This window comes from Mobula hypostoma, chromosome 6 (genome assembly GCF_963921235.1).
Source record: "Mobula hypostoma chromosome 6, sMobHyp1.1, whole genome shotgun sequence".
In the NCBI taxonomy this organism is placed as follows: Eukaryota; Metazoa; Chordata; class Chondrichthyes; order Myliobatiformes; family Myliobatidae; genus Mobula; species Mobula hypostoma.
This window is the reverse complement of record NC_086102.1, coordinates 30,047,973-30,075,623: the sequence shown is the minus strand read 5'-3', so window position 1 is coordinate 30,075,623 and position 27,651 is coordinate 30,047,973. Positions and strand designations below refer to the sequence as shown.

Here is a 27,651-nt window from a genome sequence, read left to right as displayed (position 1 = left end):
CAGAGGAGGTTCATGAGAATAATTCTGGGAATGTAAATGTTAACATTAGATTAACATGTGTTTGATGGCTCTGGGGCTGTACTTGCTGGAGTTTAGGAACATGAGAAGGGACCTCGTTGAAACCTATGGAATATTGAAAGGTCTGGATAGAGTGGATGTGGAGAGGATGTTTCCTATAGTGGGAGAGTCTTGGACCAGGGAGCACAGCCTCAGAATTGTGGGACGTCCATTTAGAACAGAAAATAGGAAATATTTCTTTAGCTAGACGGTCGTGAATCTGTGGAATTCTTTCTCATGGATGGTTGTGCAGGCCAAGTCATTGGGTATATTTAAGATGAAGGTTGACAGATTCTTGATTAGTCAGGATGTTGGAGGTTACGGGGAGATAGCAGGAAAATGGAGTTGAGAAGCATAATAAATTAGCCATGATGGAATGGAGGAGCAGGCTTGATGGGCTGAGCCCTAATTCTGCTCCTATATTGTGTGGTCTTATGGTTTTATGGAATGCATGACGTGGTGAACCTTGAGCAGCAAAGACCACAGACACACACTCAGTGGCCACTTTATTAGGTACAGAAGTTACCTAATAAACTCACCTCTGAGTGTATGTTTCAGAAAAGAAAGTGAGAGGAGTCAATGGAACTAATGAAGGTGTAATGTCTGTCAATGAGCAAAGTGACATGTGATCTGTGTCTGAGAGAGTGTAGGTGTGGTCACTGTAAATGAGGGGATTGAATTTGTGATCTCTGTCAATATCAGGAGGAATTTGTGGTCTTTAGCAATAAAAAGAGTGCATATGTGATCTCTGGCAATGGTGGAGTGATAATAAAATCCTAATGAAGCCTTCAGCCTGAAATATCAGCTGTTTGTTCCCCTCCACAGGAAGCTGCCCGACTTGTGAGTCCCTTCAGCATTTGATGTGTTTTGCTCTAGATTTCCAGCATCTGCAGAATCTCTTGCTTTTATGAGGAGTGATGGTCTGCTCTTTGTTAATGAGGGTTGTGCTCGTTGTCAATTGGGATTGTGCTCTTTGTTAACTGTGGCCAGGTTTGAAGACAACAACAAGATGGTGGATGAACAGGCCGTGTGGCAGCAACAGGAAGTCTGCAGAAGCATCTGGGCAGGTTGGGAGAATGGGCAAAGAAACTGCAGATGGAACACACTTTAGAGAAGTTTGGGTTATACACTTTGATTAGAAAAATAAAAACGTAGGCAAATTTGTAAATTGAAGAGAATCCAGAAATTGGATGTGCAAAGAGATTTGAGAGTCATACTTCAAGATTCCTTAAAGATTAATTTGCAGAATGAGACAGTAGTTATGAAGTCAAATACAATGTTCGCATTTGGTTCAAAAGGACGATAATATGAAATCAAGAATGTATTGCTGAGGCTCTAGAAAGCATTGGCCAACCACACTTGGAATCTTGTGAGCAGCTTTGGGCCTTGTATCTAAAGAAAGATGTGCTGGCCTTGGAAATGGTCCAGAAGGTGTTCAAAAGTGATATCAGGAATGAAAGGTTTAATGTATAAGGAGTATTTGATAGCACTGGGTATATACTCAATGGAGTTCAAAAGGATAAAGGGGGATCTCATTGAAACTTACCAAATACAGAAAGGTCTGGATAGACTGGATGTGAAGAGACTATTTTCATTAGTAGGAGAGTCTAGGGCACAGCCACAGGGTAAAGGGACGTCCCTTTAGAACTGAGATGAGGAGGCATTTTTCCAGTCAGAGGGTATGAATCTGTGGAATTCATTGCTAGAGGGCTGTGAAGGCCAAATCATTGCTTATATTTAAGGCAGGAATTGATAGGTTCTCGATTGGTAAATTGGCTAAGTTATGGGGAGAATGGGTTTTTAAAAAAATCAGTCACAATTGAATAGTGGAGCAGACTCAATGGGCCAAATAGACTAATCCTGCTTATTTATGGCCTTATTATTTATTTATTTATTTATCTATCTGTCAACAAAGAGAGTGAAGATGTGATCTGTGTCAGTGGAAGAGTGATGAAGATAGGAAGGTTTGCTCAATATCAATGAAAGGAATGAATGGACCAGGAAAACTGAATGCACACTCTATTTATACTGCCTTCTGTTATAGAAAGGAAGTAAGGGCTTCTGTAGAACCAGGGGGAATGACTATGAATATTGCACTCAAATGGACACAGTTATTTCTGGAATCTGTGGACCTATGTCCTCACCTTGGTATGGGCGGGGGTTGGCGGTTATGGATCGCATTTATCTAGTTTACCTCCAAAGCTTTGTTTATTGTCTTCTGAAAAATGAAGAATGCAGAGGAGCATCGGCTGCAGTGAGATCCATTCAATCATCATTTCATATCAAAACAAAGTCAACAAAAGGGATTTCTCTCAATGAGTGAATCTAAAGCTTACAATCGGTGACACAATGTTATCACTGCACACGTTGAAAACTTCCTTGACAGATGACACAAACCCTCAGAGTACAGAATTCTTTGCCTTAATAAATGGTTTGTATACTTCTATTGATTTCAACTTGATGGTGGCATTCCTGAGCAGATTTTAGAGGGGTAAAACCAGAAACGGTTCTGCAAATGAGTCTTCGACGCTTGCACTTCCCACATTTTCTAATGGTTTCTGACCACCATTATCTGCTCATAAATGGCAGGATCCCATCTTCATGCTCAGGTGAACAGAAAGCATCCCATGTGATAATTTCAAAGGAGAAATGGGAAATTAGCTCGAGGCCCAAGCAAGGTTTATTTTTCAGTTAATATTACGACATTAGAAATACGGTCTTTACATAGATTCATAAAAAACTGCAGCACAGAGACAAGACCCTTTGGTCCATCTAATCTGTGCTGAACAATTTAAATTGTTTACTCCCATCGATCTGCACCAGGACCATAGCCCTCCATATCCCTCCCATCATGTACCTATCCAAACTTCTCTTAAATGTTGAAATCAAAATTGCATCCACCACTTATGCTGACAGCTTGTTCTGAACTCTCATGACCCTCTAAGTGAAGAAGTTTGCCCTTACGTTCCCCTTAAAAATTTCACCTTTCACCCTTAATCTATGACATCTAGTTGTCATCTCACCCAACCTCAGTGGAAAAAGCCTTCTTGCATTTACCCTATCTATACCCCTCAAATCTTCCCTCAGTCTTCTATGTTCCAGGAAATCAAGTTCTAACCTATGCAATCTTTCCTTATAACTCAGGTCCCACAGTCCTAGCGATATCCTTGTAAATTTTCTCCGTACTCTTTCAATCTTGTTTACATCAAATCATCCCTCAATCTTCTATGTTCCAGGAAATCAAGTTCTAACCTATTCAATCTTTCCTTATAACTCAGGTCCTCCAGTCCTGGCAATATCCTTGTAAGTTTTCTCCGTACTCTTTCAATCTCATTTACATCTTTCCTATAGTTAGATGACCAAAACTGTACACGATATTTCAAATGAGGCTTCACTAACATCTTATACAACTTCAACATAACATTCCAATTCCTGCAATCAATATTTTGATCAATGAAGGTCAATATGCCAAAAGCTTTCTTTACGACTCTATCTACCACTTTCAATGAATTATGAACCTATATTCCCAATCCCTTTGTTCTATCACCCTGTTCAATGTTCTACTGCTCACTGTGTAAGACATCCGTAGGCTGGTCCTCCCACTGGTCTGCATTAAAATCTATCTGTCATTTTTCAGCCCATTTTTCCAACTGGTCCAGATCCCTCTGTAAACTGCCCACTACATCCCTGATTTTTGTGTCATCTGCAAATGTACTGATCCAGTTAACCACTTTATTATTCAGATCAGTGATATAAATGGCAAACAGCATTGGACTCAGCACTGATCCCTGTGGCATTCCACTAGTTACAGGCCTCCAGTCAGAGGGGCAAACATCTACTACCACTTTCGAACTTTTGCTCTTAACATATCTGTAGAAGCCCTTAGGATTCTCCTTCACCTTGGGAACCCTCATGCCTTATTTTAGCCCTCTTGATTTCTTTTTTATGTGTTCTCTTGCATTTCTTATACTCCTCAAATAACTTTTCTTCCCCACCTGCCTATACCTGCTTTGCAGCTCCTTCTTTTTCTTAACCAGGGCCTCAATATCTCTCAAAAACTAAGACTCCTGAAACCTGTTATCCTTGTCTTTTATTTTGACAGGCACATATAAGCTTTGTACTCTCAAAATTTCACTTTTAACGTCTTCCCACTTACCAAGTACACCTCTACCAGAAAATAACCTGTCCTCATCTGCAATTACCAGGTCCTTTCCAACACCATCAAAATTGACCTTTCTCAAATTTAGAATCTCAACCCAAGGACTAGATCTATCCTTTTCTATAATTACTTTGAAACTAATCGCATTATGATCTTTAGATGCACAGTGTTCCTCTACTCAAACTTCTGTCACCTGCCCTCTCATTCTCTAATAGGAGATGAAGTATTACACACTCTCTCACAGAATTTCTATGTATTGATTAAGCAAACTTTCCTGAACACACTTGACAAACTCTATCCCATCCCATCCTTTTACAGTATGGGATTCCTAGTCAATAAGTGGAAAGTTAAAATCACCTACTATCACAACCTTATGTTTCTTGCAACAACCTGCGATCTTTCTGCACAAATTTGTTCCTCTAAATCCTGCGGACTGTTGGTTGGTGTCTAATATAGCCCCATTAACCTGGTCTTACCTTTCTTATTCCTCAGTTCCACCCATAAAGCCTCACTAGATGAGTTATCCAGTCTGACCTCTCCCTTTAATCCGTCCTGCTCTATCACTTCTGAAACACAAGAACCCTAGAATATTGGGCTGCCAGTTCTGCCCCTCGTGCAAGCAGGTCCCACTAATGGCTACAATATCATAAGTCTAAGTGTTGATTCATGCTCTGTCATCCATCCACCTTTCCTACAACACATCTTATCCATCATATTGCTGTTCATGGGCGGTTGCTGTGTGTGTATTGGCGAGCATATTTTTATATTTTTATTCATTTTATTTTATTCAGAGAAGCAGCATGGAAACAGACCCTTATGGCCCAAATGAGCCCCCGCCGCCCACTTACACGCTTGTAACCAATTAACCTAGTAACCTGCAGGTATTTGAAATGTGGGAGGAAACGGGAACACCCAGGGAAACCCATGTCACTAGGAGAACATACAAACTCCTTACAAACAGTGATGCTAACTGCTATGCCACTGTGACCCTCTTCTCTCATTATGATTATGAGCACACTTCCAAAGTGCTGAAATGGCTGTCAGATGTGTTGGAACTTCTTGACATCCCATTTTTGGTTCATTTCTGTTTAAATTCTACCGCTGAGTTGTCCATACAATGTAGGCATGCAATGGGTGTCCTGCCACTAGCCACTAAGCTGGAACTGAGCTTGTTCATACAATGCATCATCTATCTGGTTGGTGCCTGAGGAAATGAAGGCTGAAATCCAGACCAGGCTTCACCCAACTGGAGATTACTTATTGTCTTATTTCTTGGACTCCGGTTTTCAGTCAGATAGCTGGACATAATGACAATCCAGCTAAATCTATCAATCAAAAGAGAGTTTTGTCCCCACGTGTATTAGGTTTGCTGAGAATTATTATTTTATCATTGTTTTCTTTTTCTTTCAGTGGGAAGAAATCAGCGGAGTGGATGAACACTACATACCTATTCGTACTTACCAGGTTTGCAATGTGATGGAAGCCAGCCAGAACAATTGGCTGCGGACAAATTGGATTCCACGGAATTCTGCTCAGAAGGTCTATGTGGAACTTAAGTTCACTTTGAGAGATTGCAATAGCATCCCTCTCGTATTGGGTTCCTGTAAAGAAACATTCAATCTTTATTATATGGAGTCTGATGAAGATCACATTGTCAAGTTTAGAGAAAGCCAGTTTGTGAAGATTGACACTATTGCTGCAGATGAGAGTTTCACTCAGATGGACCTGGGAGACCGAATCCTCAAGCTGAACACTGAGGTCCGTGAGGTTGGACCAATCAACAAGAAAGGATTCTACTTGGCCTTTCAAGATGTTGGTGCCTGTGTCGCTTTAGTATCAGTGCGAGTCTTCTTCAAAAAGTGTCCTTTCATCACCAGGAACTTGGCTATGTTCCCAGACACGGTGCCTGGGGTGGACTCTCTGTCTCTTGTGGAGGTGCGCGGTTCCTGTGTTAACCACTCCAAGGAGGAGGACCCACCCAGGATGTATTGCAGCACTGATGGAGAATGGCTAGTGCCAATAGGGAAGTGCCTGTGTAACGCTGGATATGAAGAAAGAGGAAGTACATGTCAAGGTAACAATTAGCTAAGTTATAGTTTGCAAAAAAACACCATCAGAAAATTGAAAAGTTTTTGAACTGTTTTAAGAACTGTGTTATCAGTTTCAACAGATATGCAGAATTCATTCTGCTAAGAAGGGAACATTAATACACAGAACTGTTCTGTTTCACCCTTGCTGTTTCATAACAGCTGACTTTGCTTTAGTGCTTCCAGCGACATTTTAGGTCACTTTTTAAAATTAGTTGCCTGATTGCATAAGCTGAGAGAGCGGAGAAAAATCAGTTCTTCAATAATATTGTGGAGGTAATTCTAGGTCACATCTGGCATTCTCAAGAAATGCTAATTATTCACGAATGGGATTTGTGAGGTCCAAAGAGCCTGGGTAAGAATGACAGGAGTGTTATTGATTCTTGAGAACTGTATGAGTTGAGTTCCCAGAGTTATCTTGGGACTTAAAACACTTCTCGGCATTAAATACTTTGAAGTTTTTATTTTGACATGGTTAAGTGTTTGCCTTTCATTAGCCTTAGGCAATGTAGTTCTTTAATAATTGAACAGCAACTTCAAAAACGAAATCATTTAATATGTTTTTGAGTCATTATTTTTTTTATCAAAATACCATCATTACTTGATTGTATTAGGATAAATATCCACTCCTACTGGAAGTGCTATATCTGTGATATATTAATGTATGTGGTTAAAGTCTGCTTCATATTAAGCACATACAACATCAAAGAGGGGAATAAAATGGGTAAGGGTAGGCTCAGAGCAACAAGGGCTGCCTGATGGCCCAGATGGATTTGGTGGGCTGAAAAACTTGTTTTCGTGCTGTATCTCCCTTTGACTGGATGATTATGACTCAAAGTACTGACACACTGACAAGGCAGATATCTAAATATCCATGTATGGTAATAGATTCACTCACAGCAAAGCAAAGTACCATTGACATCTGGCAGATTTACCCTTATCCCACTTCCTGATGAAATAAGTGTAGTTTATTATGAACGTTTGGAGAGTTAAACTGAACACACTGTCAATTTTCTAATAGTATTTGAAAGAGGAAGCAGCACATCATACAACTGCACTGGATAATTACCCACTTACCGACTCTCACTTCTTTTTATTTATGACAATTGCTTTTCCAAAACATTTTAACCCTATATCTCATTTCTTTCGTTAGTTGATGGGATTTGTATAAGAGATGTGAAGAGCGTAATTGAGGGTGTTTACTCTATCCTTGCCAGCACACTCATAGGAGTCCCTGTAGACTGGTTAGCTTTGAGAATGCTATCTTGCAGCCTTTTCCGTACCAATTCCTTCCATTGGCACAGGAACCTAAAACCTGCCACACTGCTGCAACATTTCATTGGATCATTACTATCCAGAATAGTTCTACAAAAATCTGGACATAAAATATGATTCCATGAGTAATACATTTTACTAACAGCTTGTGTATATGTTTATGGGTATCTGGGGAGATATGTCTCTATCAAAGGAGGTGTAAGGCTCTCCTTCCTTCCACTAGCCTGCAGGTCACCCTTGGGCAAGGTGTAGAACCTGCTTAGCCCCTTGATCAGGGTCACGTGAAGCCATGTGAGCAGCTAGTGCGTATCGCAAGTCCTGGTTATGCGACCACTGAAGCCAGGCAGAGAAGCTCTGAAGAATATTGATAATGGCTGGGATCACCCATCTTGTAAAGGCACTGCCCGGAAGGAGGCAATGGCAAACCAGGAAGCCACTTCTGTAGAAGCACTTGGCAAGAACAACATGGTCACAGAAGGACCATGATCACCTTCATCAGAGGACATGGCACTTAATGGACAAACAAATATATAATTATTGAAACTCGTACCTTATGACAATATCAGCATAATTTTTAGAAACATCTCATGTGCTTGATACACATTGTGTTACTTCAGAATGTAACTCATATGAAGTACGCAGCCATTCTTCTCACTCTAAGACAGTTCAATATCAGTGGTGAGGTAAGACCATTGTACATGATTGAAAGGTCAATGTTGAAGGCCTGAATCCCCTTACAAAAAATTCTTAATTTTAAGAATATTCAAAACACCACTGCCTGTGTCCAAGCTCACCAAGTCCTTTTCAACATCCTTCTTTCAGCTCAGTACAATGGTGTGCAACATCTTGATTTTAAAATTCTCAAGCTTGTTAGTAAATCTAGAATCATCACTCTCTACTCTAATTACTTCCATCACACTGCCTTTAGGCATATGCATTTCTTTCACTTCTGCTCCCTTGATCAGCCTGGGTTTTAATCATTGCACAACTGCCAACCATACCTTCAGGTCTGAATTTCACTCCCCATTCTCTCTTCCTCTTCAGCTCTCTTTCTGCTTGTAAGGTGCATCTAACAGCCTATCTCCTTGACCAAGCTTTTGACCATCTATTCTAAATATCAAATTTTGTATGCTTGCACCTTTGTGAAGTCCTTTGGGATTGATTGCAATATTAGAAACACTATCTAACTGCAAGGAGGAGGAATACTCCCAGCATGATGCATGTGGTCAGTGTTTCCTAATCTCTAACTGATCTATTGCAAATTGTGCAGACTGCTACAATGCAGCCAAAAAAATCTCAGAGTGTGTGTGCTAATTCAAAGGCTCTTCGCTGACTGTCTTTGGATGCTCCTGACATAAATCTTTGAGTCCAGACAGCAGTTAGTTATTTGATACAATCCTTAATTGAGGGATGGTATTAAAGTAAAAATCATTGCTCACAGCCATGTCGATCATCATCATTATGTCCCAGTTTAAGGCCTTAATGAAGAATTCCGGCATTGCAGCTATTCCTCAGTCTTGCAGTGGAGAGGCACAGGCTAGGCATGGGGTACTGATCTGCAGCCTCTTCTGACTGACCAATCATAATTCTCCTAACTTAGCCATTCTTACTCAATTGGGCTGCCCACCTTTTAAAACACAAATGTGAATCACATCATAATACTGCTGTTTATAACAGAGCACTGATAGGGAAGGAGATGCAAAGTTGTTTTTTTATCTTATTCATAAGTACATGTATGCACAGGTACAATGAAAATTTTACTTGCAGCAGCATCACTAACACATAGCATCATATAAGCAGCAGAAAACCATGTATGAAACATAATTTTTGTTGAATTTTTACAAGAAAGAACACAATTAGAACAAAAAAAGAGGAAAGGGAGTAGTAGGAATACTAAACATAGAATATTTCCAATTTTAAATTCACTTTTAAAAATTGTGCTGAAATCGTTAGTTAATATTAAAATTAATAGTAATCTACTTAAAAGTATGAAAGAAGCAAATTATTTTGGGTTTGCAATTCAATAGTGCTGGGGGAAGATGAGCTGAAAGTAATTGGTGTGATGTGCTGATTACAGTTTTACTATGGGCTTATCACAGCAGAGTTCAACCATGTGAGAGGCTCAAAGCAATTTGCACTGCTGCATGCCCTCACAGGTTTCCCCTCTGCACTTGGAGGACGTGAACTGAGTCCAGGGGTAAGTCTGGGGTGAAGTGGTGGAGTCCCGGACTCACTGGTAGGACAGATCAGGTCTCATTCTGGGATCAGAGACAGGTGGGAATTGGAGCTCAAGGGCAGTTGGGGACAATTGAAGTCAGAGTGGGTCTTTGGGTTTGAGCCATTTGGAAAAGAGGTAAGGAAAAGAAGCTGTTTGAGTGGGAATTATGCTCTTCCTTAGGGGGCAGCAACATAGATGTTTTCAGAGCACCCAGTTGCTTTTCTGAGCGATGATCAAAATAATCTGGCAGTTACGTTTGATGAATGAGTTGTGTCATAAGTCCATGCACACGTTGTGACTGCAAATGCTCAGTTGAATTCCTGGAATGATTGTGATTCAACCTGGGCACTGTTCCATATCAGAGCCTCAACATACAAATGTAAAATCAGTCTTCCATGACCATACCAAATGGGACAATGTCCAATGTTTTCTTATTGTTTGTCTGAGGACAATATATGATTGTTAATGCAAAATTATTTTGATAACTTAGCCTTGTTTCTCTTTACCCATCCTCAGTATGATAGCTGATGAACCTGCAAACGGTTTATAGTCTTTTAACCACTTTGAGGGGGCACAGCTCACAATTCCTTGAGCAGGGTTCTGAACTAATTGCTGTTAAATGATATGCTGATGCATCAGTGTTAAAGGTGCAGTGCTCAAATTGCTCTTGGATTTCATGTGGATTGGAATACTAAATGATTCAGAAGCCAACAATTGCAGGCAGGTGGAGAGACAGTGCCAGGGAATGTTAATTCTTTCCAGGTCAGATTCACAGAATGATGCTAGTTATGAGGCCCTAAAGCAGCAGGCGGTGAAAGGCAGCTTTTAATCAATTTGATCTTATTTTCTATCATATCACCCTTAAGAGCCATTTAAAATACACATATACACATGAACCTGGGTTAAAGCAACATTTTGCTGCTCTTGATTCCTGTTGTTATGTAGGGTCTGAGCTGAGAAGGAGAAATATGACACCTATGGGACAGTCTTCTCCCTAGATGTGTCTGAAGGATACATGAATGTAGTACAGCTGGAGGGGATAGAAGCTATCAATGGCTCATTTTTTAGAATGATGATAACTCAAAGAGTAAACCTGAGCCCATTGAATGCTAATCATTAAGGCAAGATAGTGAAAGTAAAAGTTCAAAGTTTGTACTTACTGTACCTCCTGTACCCCATAAAGTGGCTACTGAGCGTAGATTTCAACTGCAACTTATGTAGGCTCCAGAGAATAGAATGGCAGCTTTTATCTTTCTCTCATAGATCTTAATTCCTTTAGGATGGACTTGTTCTGCATTACATAACACAAAGGAGGTGCGTGTATAAGCGCGAACTTGGTTGAAATTTTAAAACTAGTGGAAGTAACTGTAAAGACTATATAGTTATGTACATTCTGATATGCCCCTTAAACAACAAAGTTGCTACCAGCTCAGAAATTTAACTCTGTTTTCTTATTTATTTCTTATAACACCACCTGCTACATTTCACAAATATTTTCAAGGGAGGGTGAAGACTGCATGATAATGTCAACGTGCCAGTCATTCGGAAGCACTTGAGATGTAATCCTAACCTCTGAGAATTGGTTGCACCTGTTCGGATACATCTGCATTGAAATATTTCAGGTTACAAGAAGATATAACAAAAATTGTTCTTTCTGCTTGTTGAAATTAAAGGCACATAGAAAAAAACTATTCACAGGTGTGAGCCACTATTCTAGGCATCCGCAGTGAAAAGGGGAAGTGGGAGACAAATTCTAGGCATCCGCAGTGAAAAGGGGAAGTGGGAGACAAATTCTAGGCATCCGCAGTGAAAAGGGGAAGTGGGAGACAAATTTGTTCAGATCCCAGCAAACTGAATGCCCATTCCGTTCCTTGATTTACCTTTGATGATGGGCTAAAAAAAGATGGTTTGGATGTACTTGGTATTTGGTCCACTGCTTAATATTGAAGAGGTTTAGCAATACCTTATGAATCCATTTATTTTCACCATGTTTAAATAGCAACGGCAAAGGAGGGGGGGGCGGTTGATAGGAAGCTGCAAGCCATGACAACAATTCCCAGTGGAGGTTGGTTGTAGGGGATTCGTAGCCCATTCTTTAGTTAGAGCCTTCAGCATTTTGGGCATCGAGGGAGAGAGGAAGGGGAGAACCATCCGCAGTACCACCGATACAGCAGAGAGGGCCTCAAGATGGCTGTGGCTCAAAAAAGGGGAGCCATGGAGTCATAAGTAGCTAGCCATCTGGACACAAGCTGGGGTCTGATCAGCCCCGGCTGGGTCACCTGGAGGAGGTTGTATGATGTTGAAAGACCCGAAGCACTCAATGATTCCAGGAACATCACTGAAGATGTGTCCAAAAACATCAATAGATGTATGAACACAGCAAATAGTATTCTATACTTTCTAGAATAAATTAACTGTTTTGTGACCTGTCATGGGAAAAGGCTATCAAGTGGACAAAGAACAAGAAACAAAATCTCTTAATGAAGTGTAACAACCCCACTAACTCTTGGGACTTTCTGCCACTCATCCACTCAAAGAGGAGCATTAAGAGCCTCACGTCCGTGCACTGGGAGCTCACCAAGTCAGTGATTTCTTATCCATTCTTCCATTCCCCACTCTGGGTCCCCTCTTACCTCTCCTCTACTCCAGACCTGCCTATCACCTCCTCCTGGTGACCTTCTTCCATCCCTTTCTCCCATGGTCCACTGTCTTCTCCTATCAGATTCCTTCTTCTCCAGCCCTTCAGCTTTTCCACCTATCACCTCCCAGCTTCTTACTTCATCGCCCCCTCCCCACCCACTTGACTTCACCTATCATCTTCTATCTTGTACTCTTTCTTCCTCCCCCAACTTCTTATTCTGCCTTCTTCCCCCTTCCTTTCCAGTCCCGATGAAGGGTCTGGACTGGAAACGTTGACTGTTTATTCATTTCCATGGATACTGACTGATCTGTTGAGTTCCTCCAGCACTTTGTGTGTGTTGTTCTGACTTAGGATAAATTAGGATAATTTAGCACTAAAGCTGCCTTGATAACAGTTGTTAAGATTGAACGAGTGAATTGGGTATAATTTTTCAAACCTGTTTCTAACCTTTAGTATTAATATTTCTTTATTTAAAATATTATCATAAATTCAAGTTTGTTGAAACTCTACTTTCCAAAGTAATATTCCCCCAAATGATCTCTGTCTTCGTCTTTAGCTGGCCTATTTACTCAGCCAGCTGTTACTCAAAGCCTTTTACTAAGATCACACCATTTGAATGGCCAGTACATGAAACTGAAGGGCTGAGTTCTGTGTATATTCTTTCAGTTCACAGGATTTCATTTCACAGCATTTCCCAGCATTTCAGCTTTCCCAAAAGTTCAGAAATTTCTCGACTGCACTCATGTAATGTCACTTTGTACTCAAAGCTCCCTGGTGACCTTTTGCCAGGGTTGCCCAATTTCAGCCTTGAAGGTTCCCCATGGCCTCTCTGTTAAGAACTGAGGCCCTGAGGGCACTGTTCTCCAATGGTCTGTCAAGGTCATTGTGAGCTGCTGACAGCATTAATCCCACAGCCCTCCAGTTATCGCAGTAGATTACCAGAACAGCCTGCAGCATGCTGTTACATGGAAAGACTCAGATGTGATATCGGGTGGCATGGTAGCATAGTAGCTACTGCAACACTTCACAGCACTGGCTGTAAGATCAGCGCTCGGTTCCCACTGCTGCCTGTGACCATGCGGGTTTCCTCCGGGTGCTCTAGTTTCCTCCCAAATTCCAAAGATGTTCAGTTAGGAGAAGTAAGTTGTGGGCATGCTATACTGAAGCCAAGAGTGCAGTGAAACTTGTGGGCTGCCCAGCACAATCCTCACTGACTTGATTTGATTTGATTTGATGCAAAATGACATGTTTCACTGTATATTTCCATGTTTTGATGTATTTGTGACAAGTAACACTAATGTTTATCTTTATGGAACACTGCATCTGAATACCTCAGTTTTTATGGGACTGACAGGTGGTGTTAAAAGAAGAAATGTTACCACTTTACTGCCAGTGAAAGGTGTAGTGTGCCTCTTTGGCAAGTTGTGCTTCAGATTAGCACAGACTAGCCATGTTTATTTGGATGTAGCTAATGTAATCCAGACAGCTGACAAGGCCTGTCGCATGCCCTTGTGAACTTGTTTATGCTGAAGTAGTTTAGATTTTATGTTCATTTAACTAAAAGCCTAAATTAATGTGGCACCATACCATAGGGGGGGGCATAGTAGCGTAGCAGTCAGTGTAATGCTTTACATTGCCAATCAGGTTTAATCGGAATAAGAATCAGATTTAATATGACTGGTAAATGTCGGGAAATACTGTATATTGTTTTGTGACAGCAGTAAATTGCAATGCATAATAAAAAATACTATAAATTACAATAAGAAATATATAAAAAGTAAATTTGAAAAGTAATTCAAAAAGAGAGAAAAACAAAAGAAAGAAAAAAAAGTGAGGTAATGTACTTCGGTTCATTGTCCATTCAAAAATCTGATGGCGAAGGGCAAGAAGCTGTTCCCAAAACATTGAATGTGTGACCTCAGGTTGCAGTACCTCTCCTTGATGGTAGCAATGAGAAAAGGGCACGTTCTGGGTGAGGGGTGTCCTTAATGATAGATGCAGCTTGTTTAAGGCATCACCTTTTGAAGATGATCTTGATGCTGGGGAGGCTAGTGCCCATATTGGAACTGGCTGAGTTTGCAGCTTTCTGCAGATTTTTCCGATCCTGTGCAGTGACCCCTCCATACCAGATGGTGATGCAACCAGTTGGAATGCTCTCCACGGTACATCTGTAGAAATGTGCAAAGTCTCCTTGGTGACGTACCAAGTCTCCTCAAACTCTTAATGAAATTTACTACAAACGCTGTCGTGCCTTTGTTGTAATTGTATCAATATGTTGGGACCACGATAGATTTTCAGAGACGTTGATACCAAGGAACTTGAATCTGCTTACCCTCTCCTCTGCCGATCGCTTGATGAGGATTCTTAGTCCTGGTCTTACTAACGTTGTTGTTTTGACACCACTCATCCAGCTGATCTATCTCACTCCTGCACACCTTCTCATTACCATCAGACATTCTGCCAATAATAGATGTGTCATCAGCAAATTTATAGATGGTGCTAGCTGCACAGTTGTGGTTGCGGAGAGTTTGTATATTCTCCCGGTGACTGCATGTGTCCGTGTACTCCAGTTTCCTGCCACATTCCAAAGTCGTACAGGTTAGTGTTAGTGAGTTGTGGGCATGCTATGTTGGCACAGGAACCATGGCAACACTTGTGGGCTGCCTCCAGCATAATCCTTGGAATGTGTTGGTCATTGACACAAGCAACAGATTTCACTGTATGCTTCGTTGTTTCTGATGTACAGGTGACAAATACATCTTATCTACACTGCAGCTCAGATCTCTGAAGATGATGCTGTGTGATGTACCCCACCCTGCCAAATAACAGACAATACACCATATGTGATTAAATGATTACACTTTATAGATCTTACTGGAACTATGTAATTAATAGAGATAAAATATAAAAGGAAAATAAAAGGCACCAATCTTATCAAAGTTCAACCACTTCGTGCACAACAGTTGGAGCTCAATTAGTGGAGTCTTCTTTCCACCATTCGATCCCCTCTGACCCCCTCGACCCACCGCCTGGGACCAACCACGGCGGTCGACCAGATGCTCCACACGAGTCTGTCTTCGTTTCCTCTCCTCGCCGAAGACCCTGGGCCTCGGACTCCCGCTCAGGGTTGGTCCCGCCGCCCAGGGTCACAGCATCGCGTCTCCTCTCTCTGTCCCCATCGCGCCTTCTCCCCCAAAGCCCGTGAACAATAGCTTACAGACACACACGAAAGAATAACATCTATCCCAATTGGTTAGCAAATGGATACAATTCTCTTTATAACCCAAACAAGCTGCTAGAGAGAGAACTTTCTCAGCAGTTATTATTACAGAAAAGCCATTTTAATTATAACATAACAAAGAAGCCATTTTGTTAGCCTTCGCAGTAACATAAAAGAAGAACCCCCTTACATATATATACAATATGTATCTCACTGTAATTTATAGTATATTGGAAAGTATATTGAGTAACTGGCTGCATGACAGTCTGGTATGGAAACACCAATGCCCTTAAATGGAAATCCTACAAAAAGTATTGGATACAGCTAAGTCCATTACGGGTAAAACCTTCCCCACCATTGAACACATCTACATGAAATGCTGCTGGAGGAAAGCAGCATTCAACATCAAGGATCTCTCCCATCCAGGACATGCTATCTTCTCACTGCTGCCATCGGGAAGAAGGTACAGGAGCCTTGGGACTCACACCACCAGGTTCAGTAACATTTATTACCCCTCAACCAGCAGGCTCTTGAACCAAAGGGGATAACTTCACTTAACTTCCCTTGGCCCATCATTGAAATGTTCCCACAACCAATGGACTCATTTTCAAAGACTCTTCATTTAATTTTCTCAAAAAAATAAATATTGCTTATTTATATATTATTATTATCTACTTGTTTTCATGTTTGCACTGTCTATTGTCTTTTGTACACTGGTTGAATACCCAAGTATTTCATTGATTCTGTTATGGTTATTATTCTATAGATTTATTGAGTATGCCCACAAAAATTGAATCTCAGAGTTGTATATGGTGTCATATATGTACTTTGATAACAAACTTACTTTGAACTTTGTTCTGCTGCCATCAAGCTACTAATTTCACAACATATGTTAGTGATAATAAACCTGATTCTGACTCTGATTCTGACCTTGAGGCTGATGGGATTTTACATCACAAACCTCATCCGAGCTTCTGATTAATACTTCTGGAGAGCAAAAGTTGTGCACGGTAGGAAGCAGAACAGCATCAGATAGCAGACGAGGTTCTTTCTTTCTTTTTAAATCTTTTTATTGAATAAGTATACAAAAGAGTAAGCCATATAGGCACTAATACACTGTTAGAATATAATAAAATTACAGGAAATATTAATACAGAAAAAAAAGTGATACAAACAATGTAATTTAAACATAACATACTAAGGTAACATAATAGTATACTAATTTTTATATATATATATCAATAGAGAAAAGGAAAAAAAAACCCCCCAAAAAAACCCACCGTGCAACTAAACTAAAAGCAAAGCAAAGCAATGGGCTAACTTGGAACCAAATAGAGTTAAAGAACTTAAAATCACGTCCTCAAACCCGACCTCCATTAAAAACAGTAAAAAAAAACAAGATGGGTATATAAATATGGAGCAAAAAAGAGAAGAGAAAAAAAATTACATTAAATGAAAATATTAAATAAAAGATCTCCAGGTCTGTTCAAATTTAGGTGAGGAATCATAAAGATTGCTTCTAATTTTCTCCAAATTCAAGCATAATATCATCTGAGAAAACCAAAAAAAGGTGGTTGGAGCATTAAGCTCTTTCCAATGTTGTAAGATACATCTTTTCACCATTAAAGTAAGAAATGCAATCATTCTACGGGCTGAAGGAGAAAGATTACTGGAAAATTTAGGTAGTCCAAAGATAGCAGTAATAGGGTGAGGAGAGATATCTATATTCAATACCTTTGAGATAATATTAAAAATGTCTCTCCAAAAAGTTTCCAGAGTAGGACAAGACCAAAACATATGAGTTAAAGAGGCTATCTGCCCCAGACATCTATCACAAAAAGGATTAATATGAGAATAAAAGCGAGCTAATTTATCTTTGGACATATGTGCTCTATGAACAACTTTAAATTGAATTAGGGAATGTTTAGCACAGATAGAGGAAGTATTGACTAATTGTAAAATCTGCCCCCAGTCATCCATGGAAATGATAGACCCCAATTCCTGTTCCCAATCTACCCTAATCTTATCAAATGGAGCTTTCCTAAGTTTCATAATAATATTATAAATCATAGCCGATGCACCTTTCTGACATGGATTAAGGTTAATTATAGTATCTAAAATGTATGTAGGAGGAAGCATTGGAAAAGAAGAAAGTATAGTACTTAGGAAATTTCTAACTTGTAGATATCTAAAAAAATGTATTCTTGATAAATTATATTTATTAGATAATTGTTCAAAAGACATAAGGGAACCATCTAAAAATAAATCCAAAAACCGTGAAATACCCTTAGTCTTCCAAATTTGAAAAGCACGATCCGTAAAAGAGGGAGGAAAAAATATGTTACCTAAAGTAGGAATCGCTAGCCCAAATTGGTTAAGATCAAAAAATTTTCTGAATTGGAACCAAATACGTAAGGTATATTTAACTATCGGGTTAGATACCTGTTTAAGGCGTTTCAAATCAAAAGGAAGAGAGGAACCTAAAATAGAGCTAAGTGTATAGCCCTGAACAGATTGTAATTCCAATGCTACCCATTTAGGAATGGATAGTATATCCTGGTCAAGTAACCAAAATTTCATATGTCAAATATTGATTGCCCAATAATAGAATCTAAAGTTAGGTAATGCTAAACCTCCATCTCTCTTAGCTTTCTGTAAATGTATTTTATCCAGTCTCGGGTTTTTATTTTGCCAAATAAATGAAGAAATTTTTGAGTCAAACAGACGAGGTTCAACAAAATGTTTGTTAACATTTAAGTAAAATTTCTCTGGAGGGCCCAGAAAGAGAAGGAATATCTGTAGAAACTTTAAGAAGGTTTAATTCTTGAAGCCTCTTCTGCTAATATCAGGCTTTCTAGTATCTGGTGAAATACCACAAGAAAGTAACTGTATAGCAAAGGGTATTGCTAGAGTGATTTCCATATCTAATACTTATCTTCAGGATGTCAATGTTCTGAACTACTAATCATGTGGACTATCATGGTGGCACTTTGTGTCCTAAACATTGCATTACTATCTTCAGCACGGATGAAGAATATAACCATGATCTGATTGGAGCAATTTGTGGAATTATTTTTCTGACCTAAAGTGAAGTGGAATAATAGATTGTTTTAAAGAAACTGTGGCAGATTAATGGGGTAGTGCCAGGAAAGGAAGCTTTGTACTGCCTGGTATAGTGCCAATCGGCAATGAGTCAGAAATGATGTGTGAGGAATGATTCATTGTTACCAATGGAGGTGGAAGTTGTTTCATCCTTTCTTCAGTTAAGGCATCACTCCTGCCTGGTTTCTAAATGCTTCCTCTGTTGCCTCATCAATATGGTTGGACCTAATCTCCTTCTCTCAGAATAATACAGATCATGGAATATTATTCTTAATTATTCTTAAAGATAGTCCTATTGTCCAGCACTGGATGGATGAAAGAATAACAATAACCATCCCATAATACTCAGTGACCAACACTCACAGGCAATGACTCCGGAGTATACTAAACAGAACAAAAAGGATGCTCAGTACTCATATCTTAAAGCATCCTTGTCAATTGTTCTATCAGCCTACCATGCAAGAAGGAAATGCCAATGTCGTGTGTGTGGTACAGGGGTGAAGAAAGTGCAGAGGATGATCTAGGTGAGAACCTAGTTGGCATTTTATCGGATCGAGCCTACTGATGGATGGTTTGGCACTCCCTGTGACTATAACTAAATGTGGTGGAAGATTTTTCTGATTGATAATGTAAGGCTTAGTGTAATAGCTACCTAATTGGAATGGTAGAATGTGGATTAATATTGTGAAGTGAATGATAATTGATAACAAATTGGTCTTATTGGAGACTGATTAAGTGTTCTACTCAAGGGCAACTTAGCCCCTTGAGCCTGTTCTGCAATAGGGCACAGACAGAAAGTTTAGAGAGAGAGAGAGAGAGATAGAGATAGAGAGAGAACGCAAACAACAGGAATTCTGCAGATGCTGGAAATTCAAGCAACACACATCAAAGTTGCTGGTGAACACAGCAGGCCAGGCAGCATCTCTAGGAAGAGGTGCAGTCGACGTTTCAGGCCGACACCCTTCGTCAGGACTAACTGAAGGAAGAGTGAGTAAGGGATTTGAAAGTTGGAGGGGGAGGGGGAGATCCAAAATGACAGGAGAAGACAGGAGAAGACAGGAGGGGGAGGGATGGAGCCAAGAGCTGGACAGGTGAATTCCATCTGGGTAGCCTCCAACCTGATGGTATGAACATCGACTTCTCTAACTTCCGCTAATGCCCCACCTCCCCCTCGTACCCCATCTGTTACTTATTTTTATACACACATTCTTTCTCTCACTCTCCTTTTTCTCCCTCTGTCCCTCTGAATATACCCCTTGCCCATCCTCTGGGTCCCCCTCCCACCTTGTCTTTCTTCTCGGACCTCCTGTCCCATGATCCTCTCGTATCCCTTTTGCCTATCACCTGTCCAGCTCTTGGCTCCATCCCTCCCCCTCCTGTCTTCTCCTATCATTTTGGATCTCCCCCTCCCCTCCAACTTTCAAATCCCTCACTCACTCTTCCTTCAGTTAGTCCTGACGAAGGGTCTTGGCCTGAAACGTCGACTGCACCTCTTCCTAGAGATGCTGCCTGGCCTGCTGCGTTCACCAGCAACTTTTATGTGTGTTGCTAGAGAGAGAGCGATTGTGAATTACAGTTGCAAGCAACAGGAATCTCTGAGTCACTGCAACAGAAATCTCTGAGTCACTGCAACAGACTGAATGCAGGAGCTCAGCAGAGCGATCCATCACTGTGTTTGGTTTTACAAATGCAGACGTGACCTCATGGTACAATAATATTTCTCTCAACACTAACTTTTCTCAGTTTCTTTTGATATATAAAAAATACCCCAGATTTCCATTGCTTCTATCAAGGTTACCTATGTCCTTGCCCATTTATTCAGCCTGTTTCCATTCCCTGAATCCTCTCTTTATTCTGCCGACAACTCACACTGCCATCCAGCTGTGTATTATCAGCAGAATTAAGTATATTACAATTGGTCTGCCACATGCACAGTCTTCTGATATAGACCCCAGCTCGATCTCTACGGCACCTCACTGGTCTGAAATGGGCTCTATATTCGTACTGTTTGTTTTCAATCCATTAACCTGTCCTCACTCCACAACCATGCAATGCCTCTGATCCCTTGTGCCCCAGTTTTGTTTAATAAATATGCAGCACCCCATCAAAAGCTGTTTGAAAGTCCAAAGTAGGGTGTTCACTAGCTTCCCTGTAGCTCTTCTGCAAGTTAACACCTCAAAAATGCTCGAGAGATTTTTGTCAAACATGATTTTTCTTTCATATCCAATATTTTTGAAGATTCATTCACCACATTACAGGTTGCTGTAAAGTAACAAACATTGGAAAACCTTACCATATTTTTAAATAAATCCTGACCTGAGCATTTTCATTTTGAGCTGGGCATCCCATCTGATTCCAAAGGACTAGCTTTCCTTGGGAAGGGAGAGAGAATGATAACTTCATCATGAATAATGAACAAGTGCCCAACAACAGGTAGATCCTGCTGGTAATTTCCCAAAGCATTACCGGCAGCAGCTTACCCATCATCACAGACAAATATACAGAAAGGTGCCAGAAGAAGGCCAGAAATATCATGAAAGATCTCACACACCTTGCTCATGGACCAATTATTCCACACCCACCAGGCAAGAGGCTACGTAGCATCCATGCCTGGACTACCAGACATAAAAATAGTTAATTCCGCCAAGCTATCAGGTTGATCAACCCCTCCACCCATTAATCCATGCGATCACACCCCCCACCACAACCACTGTATCCACATCAGCCACTCTTTTCCACAGCCCCTTAGTTTTCTTCACCTCCCTTACACTGCCACTTTATACTTACAGTCTACGCTTCATATCTATACAGTCACTGTCCTACTGTGTTTTCATAGGCCCTGCTGCTGCCTACAAGAGTTTCTCTTGCCAAGACACTTTGTCACTTTATCTTTTCCTGTCAGAGTCACCTTATGTTCAGAGAATCCTGCACCAGGCATCATTTTATGTACATACAATCAGTGTATACATATAAACTAATCTTATGTATATACGGCCATAGTCAACAGTTTTCATAGCATAGCTTTTACATTTGTTTATTATGATTAATGCTTATTTTCACTTTTAATGCTGCATCAGATCCAGAGAAACAATCATCTCATTCCTCCCCCCCCCAACCAGGTTTTACCTATCACCTTGTGTTTCTCTCTTCCCTCTCCCCACCTTTCAAATCTACTCAGCTGAAGTCCCGCTGAAGTATTTCGGCCCAAGACGTCATCCGTATTCTTTTCCATAGATGCTGCCTGGCCTGCTGAGTTCCTCCAGCATTTTGTGTGTGTTGCTCGGATTTCCAGCATCTGCAGATTTTCTCTTGTTTGTAATCATCTCATTCTCCTTTACACGTGTACTGAAGAATTACAATAAACAACGTTGAGTCTTGAATATGAAAAGCAAATCTGAGAACCTGGAAAATGTGTTTGAAAATTGTAATATTAAATTCATTCATCTGATTTATTTTTGAATTACTTAATAATTAGATTTTACAATGTTATTATCAGGTTTTAACTGAAGCAATTTCCTATTTGCAGTTGTAACATAACATGATGCCAAGCTGGCCAATAGAGAAGTACCTGTTTAGTGCAATACCCCCAAAGACTACATACAGTTGCACATCATTTATATGATGTTCATACTGAACAAAAGGTTAAATTGAGCAACAAAACCTGTTTTCTTATTCTCATAACATCAAAGCATTCTTCTGTTGCTGTCACAAATTTTGTTGCCAGCTTTGTTCTCTCTGTTCCTTGCAAGCAGCAATGAAAAGCCATGTTTGTGTTTCTCCTTCATCCACTGTTGTTGTGCAGTAAAGAATTTAACCTGTGCTCCTTTATTTCAGCATAAGCACTGCTGGTGAGCTATTGACCAAGGACCTACTGTCCAGTGTGGGGATTGCCATCAGACAACGGGGCATGTGACTATGATGAATGATTCCCCCTTTTGCATTGTTAGTGGCTAATGGGAGAGGTCTGAATAAGAAAGGGCTTCCATGTTCTGTTGGGTTTTCATGGAGGGCTTTGCTGCAATCGGGAATAATTGAAGCTGTGTCCTTCTCCAGAGATGAAGGATTTTTCAGAATCCTTGGCACTCAATAATAATTACCTGCAGAAATAAATGCAGAAACTGCATATATGGGAGAAGAATGCTGAATGAAAGCGGTTTGGCTTCCACTTCTGGTAAATGATAGTCCTGGCTGCTTAAACACAAGCAGATACTGAAAATTTTGAGCTACTCACACAAAATGCTGGAGGAATTCAGCAAGTCAGGCAGCATCTATGGAGGAGAATAAACAGTTGATGTTTCAGGTCGAGGCCCTTCATTAGGACTGGAAATGAAGGGTGAAGAAGCCAGAATAAGAAGGTGGGGGAGGGAAAGGAATACAAGCTGATAGGTGATCGGTGATAGGTAAAACCAGATGAGGGGGATGGAGGCTGTGTGGTAGAGGGGGAAGAATGATGTAAGAAGCTGGGAGGTGATAGGTGGAAGAGGTAAAAGTCTGAGGAAGAAGGAATCTGATAGGAGAAGACAGTGGACCATGGGAGAAAGGGAAGGAGGAGGGACACAGAGGGAGGTGATGGGGAGGTGAAGAGAAGAGATGGGGTGAGAGGGGAACCAGAATGGGGAATGGAGAAAGAGCAAAGGGCAAAAGGGAGAAATTACTGTGAGTTAGAGAAATCGATGTTCATACCATCAGGTTGAAGGCTACTTAGGTGAAATATTCTGGCTTTTTGTTTTATAGCAGCATTTACTGGTCTGTAAGAAGGCACATCTAAATATATTAGAACAGACTGAGTGGGCCAGGCTTCTTACTAGAGTATAGAAGAATGAGATATAACCTCACTGGGACATGCAACATATTGAGAAGGTTTGACAGTATAGATGTGGGGACTTGGGGAGGATGACCCCAATCTAAGGAGTCCAGATTTGGGGATTTGTGGGGGTTGTAGGTGGTTCATAAAATAGCAGCAAGTAGTCCACTTAATAAAGAAATAATAAAAATAGTTTCTTCACTTAGATAGTGATGAATGATTGGAATTCTCAGACCAGCAGTATTGCATGGGCTTGATCAGTGATCACATTCAAAACAGATTTTGATAGATTCCAGGACATAGAAGACTTCAGAGTAATAATGTTGAGGGAGAAGATAGGCCAAGAGCAGGTCAGGTCCAAGAGGCTAGATGGCTCCTCCCACTCCTCTTTCTGGTGTTCTTATGTACACAGAGCCCAGTTTGCCTATGGAGGTTGGTGGACCACTGTGCACTTCTGGTGTGTAATGTTTCATGTTTACTCCTTGCTACATCAGACACTTGGGTGCTCAATTCATGCATGTTTAAAAAATACATTACATTAATCAATTCCTAGCCAGTCAGTATTACCTAAAATGCTGCTGTGATAATAATTCGTACCTCATTACTGTTGCATCAGATTCACCTTCAGATAATCAGTGCCAGATACAAATGTTTCTCATGCCAGTTTATTGGACTGAAACTCAGTAAGTGGCATTAGTGATTTTCTTTAGAGTTATTCCTGTGCACAACTTGATTCAAACTTGCTTATAAAGAATACACAGTTTGTGATGAGACTGACTGTAAGTTTAGGATATATAAGCTAGCCAGATGGAATCTTCTAAGCTACAGGAGGGATTGGGAACCTTGTGATCTTCATCAGATAATCTTCATTTTTTGTCATAAGTCACATTCAAAAATTGATATTGATTTATTATTGTCACACAAACCACCGATACAATGAAAAGCTTGTCTTGCATACTGTTTATACAGATCAAAAATGCATTGAGGCAGAACAAAGTAAAACAATAACAATTCAGAATATAGTGGAACGGCTACAGAGAATGTGCAGTGCAAGATCATAACAAAGTAGATTAGAACTCAAGATTTCATCTTATCATTCGAGAGTCTGGTAACAGCAGGATGGAAGCTGTCCTTGAGCCTGGCGGTACGTGCTTTCTGGCTTTTGAATCTTCTGTCCCATGGGAGAGGGGAGAAGAGAGACTGTTCAGGGTGGGCGGGGACCTTGAGTATGCTCACTGGTTTACTGAGACTGCTTTCATGATTTGCTAAACCAGGTTATGTATGGTTAATAACCGGACAAGTGATCTTAAAATCGCATTAGAAGTGCAGGCATTTTCATAAAAGCACCAACTTGACAAGTATGTTAAACACTGAGCTGCAACTTAATCATTTCCCTCTTGAACTGATGAATGATGTTCTGCTATTGAAGTGACGAAGGAGATATTTATCATGCTCATTTTCATGTTGTATTTCTTGGTAAAGGCTTCTGAAGCCAGTTTCCCAGCCACAGAATTCCTTGGTGAACGTTGTTGTCTGCTGTTGTAGAGACTTTGAGGTACTGGGAAATGTGTCAGAGAAACCATGAAATCAAGAGTCCAGCAGAGGACCTGCAGAGAAGTTAAATCAATTAGACTGTAAAAGCCTTTTCGACTTTCCATTAAAAAATACTTCTACTTTTCACTGTGATGCAGCTTTATAATCTTCACCGAGAGAAACAGAAAGCAATATTGTGTGTGTTGGAATTACTGCTTAAAATATTGGCTAATGGGCAAGCATTAATCCACTTGAAAGTACAGCATTTAATTACAAGGATAAAACATTGGATTCATGAGTGAGCAGTTAAATCCAGTGAAGCTGGAACGGGCCATGTTGGAACTGGGACCTGTGCCCATTTAACAGATTTTGTATTACTGGAGGTGGAGACACGATTAACCCACTGTGTTTAATTACTTTAAGCCGGTGGTAATTAAACTTTACGACCAGGGAGCACTTACACAGTCAACCTAGGTGGCAAAAAGAATACACACTGGGTGTTATTGTGCTTGAGCATTTCTCATTGTTTATTTCTCTCCCCGTCCTACTGCTATCCCAGCTAACTGGATTTCTTTTTATAGACTAAATCCCTTGTAATGACTTTAGGCTACAAAATACTGTCACTAATGCCATCATGCAGGCATTTACTGCACTTTTATCAAAATCTTCACTTCTTAATGACATGGAGAAAATAATTTAATGTGAACATATTGAGCATCGTGCAATAAAGTGACAATCATTTCCAGGCTAGAATTGCCTCAGGTGGCACTTTTTGATATCATATTAATTTGATACCACAGAAAACTGCCAACTCTTTTTGACTCGGAGCTACTTAAAGCACATCATCTGCTGACTCTGTTCTATGCCTTAAATTGCAATGTTTCCCCATTGTTTGTAATTTATATTTGAAATTGTAACTAATAAACATGACAGCTTTGGCAGTAAGGTTCAGATACATCTGTGGTGAACCTAGTCTCCCTCAAAAAAATCTCTGGAAATTTTTGCCTACCTAAACTCAGAACAATTTGGAACTTTTCTGAAGTTCAAGCACAGACCTTCTTTATGATCTTCACCTATATTCTTGAATGCCAGCACGATGTTTACAATTGCCCAATGTTTACAAATACAAATGTTTACCAATGCTTCACGCAGAAATCCAAACAGGCATCATTACCAATAACGATGCAGCATATTATCCAACTGCAGGAGGCTTGCCTGCAAATTACTAATAAGTAAGGTCTTTGACCTCAAACTTTTACAAGATCAAGGCCTATGAGCACGGTTAGTGACTAGGTTCTCATTCTCAGCTGTGACCACTCAACTCACACGGGCAGGAGTAGCTGAAGCTCGTGGGAAGAATATTCTCTCTAGTGACCGGTAAGTAAGGCAGCGCCAGTATCAGCAGTGCTCAGCAATTGGTATCCCAGTGACAGATCTGCCTCATCATGTGGCTAAACCAGTATGTTGACCATCAGCAGTCTCTGGAATATCCTGAGGGCTCAAGTGAGGGCAGCATTAGAGAGGCTTGGTGTGGAAGTGATTGTAGAGATGGGCTGGGGCAGTGACTTGGAGACATTAAAAGCAAGTAAGAGAATTTGAAAACTGAATTGACTACACATCAGGACAGCATGCATTGGAATAATGAGCAAATGGGGATTGAGTCATGAGGATATGGGCAGCAGACTTTAGGTTATGCTCTCATTTTCACAACCTAACAAGAAGTGCACTGACAACTCCAGAGATAACCAAAGAGCTGAGGAAGAGTTGAAATTGGATGATGATATAAGAACACAATGCCATAAGACACAAGCAGAATTAGGCCTTTCGGACCATCAGGTCTACTCCACCATTCCATCATGGCTGATTTATTATCTGTCTCAACCCTATTTGCCTGCCTTCTCATAACCTTTGTTGTCCTACTCATAAAGAACCTATCAACCTCCGCTTTAAATATACCCAATGACTTGGCTTCCACAGCCATCTGTAGCAATGAAGTTCACAGATTGACTGCTGTCTGGCAAAAAAAAATCCTTCTCATCTCTGTTCTATTCTGAGGCTCTCCCCTCTCAATATTCAATAGAGGGTTAGACAGAAATGGTAGAAAGACTGGAAGCAACTTGTCTTGGAGTTAAATACAACTGAGATACTGAATGGCTCAGTTCAGCCTCAAAGCAGTGACCAGAGTGTGGAATGGGGCCAATGCTAGGGAATGGATTTTGTGGCAGACACAAATACAATGGCTTCACAGAGTCATACAGAATATCAGTAGAGCTACTAGGACTTGATCTTTCAATCCCTATGGTAAGTCGACACTCTTGATGTTGGCCGTGGGCTTGGAGTGGTGACAAGGAGGGAGGGTAGGTACGTCATCGGGGTCATCAGGTGGGCACCCTCCTTCTTTGATGTTTCATTGATAAGCCCATGATGTCTCCAGAGGGCTCAATGGTGCTACCTGGCATCCCAGATACACCCCCCTCAGTTCCATGTCCTCCTGTCTTCATCTTGCAGCCCAGTTGTTGTCTTTCCTTTTAATCTGAATCCATTTGCGGCTTTCT

At 40.5% G+C, this 27,651-nt stretch overlaps 1 protein-coding gene across 2 annotated transcripts in view; it reads left to right on the top strand.

Moving 5' to 3' along the window:
* Positions 1 to 27,651, top strand: part of epha3 (eph receptor A3) — a 288,707-nt gene that overhangs the window by 60,574 nt on the left and 200,482 nt on the right. For both annotated transcript variants that reach the window (XM_063050489.1, XM_063050488.1), the window contains exon 3: positions 5,627 to 6,290. In XM_063050489.1, the coding sequence (XP_062906559.1) occupies positions 5,627 to 6,290 (664 nt within the window). The remainder of the gene's footprint in view (positions 1 to 5,626; positions 6,291 to 27,651) is intronic.